The 6571-nt window shown below is 37.2% G+C and overlaps 1 protein-coding gene across 1 annotated transcript in view; it reads left to right on the top strand.

Moving 5' to 3' along the window:
* SLC16A14 (solute carrier family 16, member 14) overlaps positions 1 to 4479 on the top strand; it is an 8870-nt gene extending 4391 nt beyond the window's left edge. Inside the window, exon 2 of the mRNA XM_008593590.1 lies at positions 4055 to 4479. Within this exon, the coding sequence (XP_008591812.1) occupies positions 4055 to 4206 (152 nt within the window). The 3' untranslated portion in view covers positions 4207 to 4479. The remainder of the gene's footprint in view (positions 1 to 4054) is intronic.
* The last annotated feature ends 2092 nt before the right edge of the window (positions 4480 to 6571 follow it).

Genomic DNA, 6571 nt, shown 5'->3' with positions numbered 1-6571 from the left:
TAGCAGCATCACAGCACAGCTGCGAGGTTCATGATCAATGTTAATGAAAGCACCAAAGTCTGCCAGCATGGTTTCCTCATCCCATTTCTATGGTCTTGTCATTCTCGCTCATTTGCATTCAAGGGGGCTTTCTTGAGTGGACGAGAAAGGAATTACAGGAGAGGACAGGGAGTTATACGCAATCATCAGTCATTAGGTGTTATCTCTGCCTGCTTCAAGGTTTCTCCCTAGAAGGAGAAGTAGATCCTGTAGCAGAATGTGATCCACCATGGTTGGTAGAAACCACCACATTAATGGTTGAGAATCTTCTATGAATATGTGTCAGATGCTGCTATCAGGACTCCAGAATCAATGTTCTGATGTGCTTCTCTAGGCCAGCAATCTAAAGGGGTCTTTTCTTCTTTATGTTTGTTGGTTTCATCTCCTTCCACTGCACTCATGCACTAGGGAATGGTGAACAACATTCATTAACTACCTGCATTATGTTTAATTCATTGACTTTCCAGGCCAAGGAGCCATCAATGCAATGAGATGCAAGCCCAGCATTTCTGCACTGTAGGGTCAGAGTGACTGGCAATATGAATGACTAAATAACCACATTAAATGCTTGGTAGAAATCTGAGGTAGGCTAGAAATTATTACTTAGCTGGGCTTGCTTGCAAGGAAAATTACAGTTCCATTACCTTTCTTTTAAAATGGATTCAGAAATAAGTGCATTTTCCATTTTTCAAAGAGATTTCTGCTGGCACTAAAAAATCTGGTACAATTTAGTACCATGTTAGACAATCACACTTTTCCATTTAGAGGAATGTACAATCAGAGATATTGAACAGACATTTCAACCTTGTCATTTAGCCACATGAATTTCTAGATCTAATTCATTTATAATATTGCTGGGCATTCCATTCATTTCCTTTAAACATGTAATAATAGTAGGTATTTTTCTAGACATTTCCAGTGTACATTGTAGCAAAACTGGGCCACCAGATTTGGTTGACCAAGAATCTACACATATCTCCTCCATTTGCATAAAATCTTAGCACCTTAACAACAATTTGCAATGCTTTTCACCAACAGCTAGGAGCACTTATTTAATTAATAAGGAAAGCAGCTGTCACTTCTCATTTGACAGACTCAAAATAGAAAGAGAATGCAATTTAACCAGATTTCACTTTGAAGCGGTTGATTCGAATTGTTGGTAGGATTGGGGTTGCTGAGGAACCCAGTTCAAAGTAAAGATCAGACCTCTAGGGAGAGTTAGTGAAGGATGAATGAGGAAGGGCAGCTTGTTGGAAACATCTTCTCTGAGAGCTGTGTCAACATGTGCTCAGAGTCAAAGCTCATGGAAAAGTCCCATCTCTCCTGACCCGCTTTGCATCTGACAGGGTTTGAGTTCAAACTAGTGAAAATATTAAAACAGGCACCAGAGGGAGATGGCAGGATCCAGACTTATTTATAAATAAATGCTAAAGGTAGATTGGAGGAAATCCGGGGGATTAATTGGACATCAACTTTAGGACTACTCTTACTGTTTGTACTATGTTAAATTGGTGAAGTTGGGTACACTTTTTAAAAAACTGATATATGAGTTACTTTTGAAGACTGGGGCATGTGGAGATGCTTTTACAAATGCTTACACTTTTAGGGTAAAGATGCAGGATTTAAAAAAAAAAATAAGGAGGGCGGCCGGCAGGTTAGCTCAGTTGGTTAGTTAGAGTGAGGTGTTATAATACCAAGGTCAAGGGATCAGATTCCTGTACTGGCCAGCCACCAAAAAAAAAAAAAAAAAAAATTCAATTTAAGGCTGTAACAATATGTAATATACTTAACAGATTTTTTTAATATTCTGCAGAGAAAAGATGGAGATGGAGTGGAGGGAAGGGATCCTAGGGTGTTCTAAGGGTGGTAGTGTTTATTGCTAACCCTCCAGATGGGGCAACACTACATGTGCTGACAAGGAGCCAAGAGAAATGCATTTGAAACTCCAAAAACTTCAGTATGGCTTGTGCTGGTATATAAGTTCTGGGCAGCAGGGTAGACAGGTAGGCAGGGGCCACCTCACAGAGTCCTGGAACTTCTGAGCCAACCACTTCAAACAAAAACATAAACAGTTTGAACTAAATACAAACTAATTTTCCAATCAGGTATGATTTGTCCTATTTCTGAGATTCATGTTGAGCAGCCGTAACAGTTCATCGTGTTTCAGTTGTCAGTGTTTGTTATGTAGAGCTATCATTTGATCATATAAAAAGCACGGATTTAACTACTAAAGTGACGAGGTGAGCTTTCATATGGGATGAGTGGAGTATACGAATCTCACTTACATTTATTGGTTTTTTTCCTAAAGATTGTAGAGTGCAGGTAGTGCCATCATATATTCTGCATAGATACGGACCACTCTGCGCTATGTGCAGGTGAATCATTTACTTTGTCATAATTCACAGTGGTCCACAGTTGACAGTTGGTAACACTGAGCAGAAGTTGGGGGCATTTTTGTTCGTATGTCAATGTCAATATGCCGATTGTGATTCAATTCTGAAGCTGAATCATCGCTTTTGGATTGTACGTTTAATCTTTTTTGTTCCTCTCGTCTCAAATTATAGATTAAGAAAAGATGATAGAGCATTTTACTGAACTACTTCTAAAGAGTTTGGTTTTTTTTTTCTCTTCTATTTTCATATCAAATAACATTTAAAAACTTGGTTAACTTCTAAAGTATATCAAGAATTCATAGCTTTAACTAGTTTTTAAAAAGATCATAAATTTTTATGTTATTAAGTGTTAGTTTTTCTTTATGAATGTTGTGACTGATTCCTGTAAACAGATAATTCAGGCACATTAATTATGCACTAGATACAACAAACAAAGAGATACAGAGAATTACCAGGAAGTCGGGGGCACTGGTTTACACCTTTCCTGGTTGCTTCTGTTTGGCTATTTGTTGATGGGAGAAGGTTAGGTTGCATTTATGCATTCATATGCCAGTTAGATTTTTTTTTAAGTTTTTAAAAGCAGTCACAGAATACTATATTTGGTTATTAAATCATTTGTTTTTTTAAGTCTTTGCTAATTAATGCACTTACTGAAATAGAAAAAGTGAATGTTCAAAAGCTAAATTTTACCATAAATAAAATTTTTGTGTGGAGCTTGATCCGTTCAATTCACACAGTTGGCTCAGTGGGAACCATGACGCATGAATGATTCTTAGAATTAATCACTGAAGTAAAAAAAATGCCGTATCTCATAGTTTCTGAGACACATTTTTTCCCCCACATTTTAACTTCTCTGAAATCAGAATGCATTATGCAAAGTCCTAAGAAAACATTAAGTCATATTTGAATTGACAAGGACATTTCTTTCTTACTGATAGATAAAATAATGGCATGTCAGTGTCTTAGAATGTGAGAAATACAGTGGTACTCGTATTTTACAGAGTGCCCAATAAGTTTTTTATATAAAAATGTTAGACTATAATATTAAATTATTATTTGAAAGGAAATGGTAATGTAGTCAGTGTCTAAGGTATTTCTGGCAATTTAGATATTTATAAATAATAATATTAAAGTTCTATAGCTGTGAAATGTAAATTTTATAAAACCTGGACATTTTAATTCTTTATAAAACAGATGTTTACCCTCAAGTACTTTAGAGCAAATGAAAGTTCAAACATCTCTGCTCAGCCTCTTGATACACACTGGAAACTTCCTCAGAGGAGGTTTGAAGGTTTTAGAAAAGATTAGTGTTTGTACTTGTGAAAAAAGAAAGTTATGAGATCCACTTTTCACTGCTGGCTATGTGTGCTGGCCTGCGAGCCAGAAGGTTCTCCCCATGGGTCAGCTGGGTCTGGCTTCCAATGCCTTTGCAAGTACCATAGTGGGTTAAAAGATGAACGCAGCCATCCCCAGGTACTGGGAATGCTGGCTTATATAGCACACACTTAAAAATGGCTAAGTAAAACATTTTTGGCATTAAATGACATTTAAATAAATTCTTATGGAAATATTTATAGTATCAGTAATATGTTACACTGAATGTATTCTTTTTTGTTTTACAGGGTGGATCTACGACATCACACAAAAATATGATTTTTCCTTCTATATATGTGGTTTGCTTTATATGATAGGAATTCTCTTTTTACTCATTCAACCATGTATTCGAATTATAGAACAATCCAGAAGAAAATACATGGACAGTGCACATGTTTAGTGTCATGTAATGTTTCGTGTCAGATTTCATGGTGGTCCTCAAGCCTACCTCACATGGGTGCTGTGAGGAGCCTATGACATTGTGTGGGAAAGTTCTTTGTATGGTAACTGGCACTGCCACCTGTAAATGCCATTGTCATTGTTATGTCATCTGTAAGCAGCACTGCCTCTCTGTTTGGTGGGACGCAATGCTGGAAAGTATTAAGGACTATGTATGTTTTAGAGATGACAGTGTTCTTCAAAGACAACCTATTAAATGATCGGTAGAAATGCTCTTCTTAAAACTATTCTCTTACCATCCACTGGGACTAGGGTTTTAGATACAGTTTTTAAAACAAAGACAGGGAATAAAAGCTTTTCAACTCAACTACTTCTTTGTAAGGTGAAACCAAATTATCTGTATGCTTCTAGAAAGCTTACAGATAAATGGGTTTCAAGCACAAGAATATGACTAGATTTCAGAAATTAATTATTACAGTATGAAAAAAAGGCAGGCTCTAATTTCAAAGGTAGTGCAATTTAGTACAATCAGAGAAACACAGTTTATATTTTTATGAAAGAATTCTGCAGCTAGAATTCGATTTATAAATCTTCCTCTAAAAGAACGCATTTCTCATCAGTCCTAATTCGGTATTATCCAAAAGTAAACTGAATCTTGAGACAAAACCTTAACAAATAAGTCATACTGCTGATTTCCTTAGTGGAAGCTGTTTGTACACACAACCATTGAATCAAGGGCTATGATTCAAGCACTTTTATTCATATCATTGAGCATGATCTGGCACCTCTAACAATTTTTTCTGAGTTCCTCCTGCCCAGTATATATAATGGAGAACTAATTGCTCGTTGACATATAAAGTTGGTGGTGAAATCATTTGTAAAGCATGATGCTAATCCAAAATATAAGACTATCAAGTTATAAGGGTAATAAATGGAATGCCCTTGGTCTAGATGTCTGTGCGTCTGACATTGGAGTAGTGGTAACGATAGCCTGCCTCCAGGGCCTCTTGTCATATAGATCACTCATTTGCCTGAGCTCAGCACAGTTGTAAAAATAGTTCTCTTGATTGATTTCATAACAGAAGATAACTGTGATCCATGACATCAAATATTGCCCTTCCTTTGTCTGAGGTGTCTATTTTTCTAAGCCAAACATTTTTCAGACTGCAGAATGTTCTTCCTAGAATCATTTTGAAATTTCTGGCTGCCTTACTTGTTTACACATATTTTAGAACTATTTAAATTTCTACTCGCAATTTGCTCATCACACCAAAAATCCTTTAATATCATCGCCAGTGTCTTGGGTCAAATTTATATAAAGTGGTTACAGCCCATCCTCAATTATCCTGGGTGATTAGAGGCAGGAATGCTACTAGGAATTGTAATTACAGAATGTTACTCCAAGTCTAATTTTAGCGAGCAGTTTCAGTTACACTCCGACAAGCCCTTCCGAGCTGTTAACAAGTGATTAAATGGAAAATTTTCCTTTCTGTATCATCTCCATTATTTCCTGCTCTAATGTCTAGTGGGAGGGGTTGTGTAATGAAAGGACTACCAAAATAACAATAATGACAAAAGGCAGCTAATGGAAAGGAGAAACAAAAGCATGGCTAATATACACACTCAATATTACCTCCAGTGATTCAAGAATTGCCTGTAAATTATTATAGATAATAAATTGCATGTCATCCTCCACTGGTTCAACACAGCAACCTGTTATCATTACAGCTTTGGCTGCTGTTAATGAATCCATCTCTCTATTTTGATAAAGGTAATCTTACAAGCTGAGGCAATGCTACACACACACACACATTTACCATAACATTAGGATGATTAGATAGAAAAACGTGTGTTTTATTTTATTTTATTTTTTTAATTTTTTTGTCTTTTTTCCGTGTCCGGCAACGGATCGCAACCCTCAGTGTTGCCCCCGTACCGGACCGGGGACCGGCAACGGGATTGCAACCCTCGGTGTTGCTCCCGCGCCTCGCTCAGCCAGTGAGCGGGAACCGGTCTGTATGTGGGATCCGAACCCTCGGGCGGGAGCACCGCTGTGCTTCCCAAGCGGCGCACTATCCAGTGCGCCACCGGGCCGGCCCAACATGTGTGTTTTAAAACTGACTACATTACTTCATTACTTTCATTTTCTGATATTATTAAATTAACAAGAGGCAGTGTTAAATATTTTGAATGGTGCTATAGCCAATGGGTTTGGATTCCTGCACTGCTGGTTGTGCATCATAAATATGAACTTTTTATTCAGTAACTAGGCTTTATTTACATCCAAGTTACCTGCTCACTTCAGTTTGTACAGTTATTTGTTGACTTACTGTATTTATGGAAGTGGTGACTTCTATCAAGTCAGA

This window comes from Galeopterus variegatus, unplaced genomic scaffold, assembly GCF_000696425.1.
Source record: "Galeopterus variegatus unplaced genomic scaffold, G_variegatus-3.0.2 Scaffold9375, whole genome shotgun sequence".
Lineage (NCBI taxonomy): Eukaryota > Metazoa > Chordata > Mammalia > Dermoptera > Cynocephalidae > Galeopterus > Galeopterus variegatus.
This window is presented reverse-complemented; position numbering and strand designations above follow the sequence as displayed.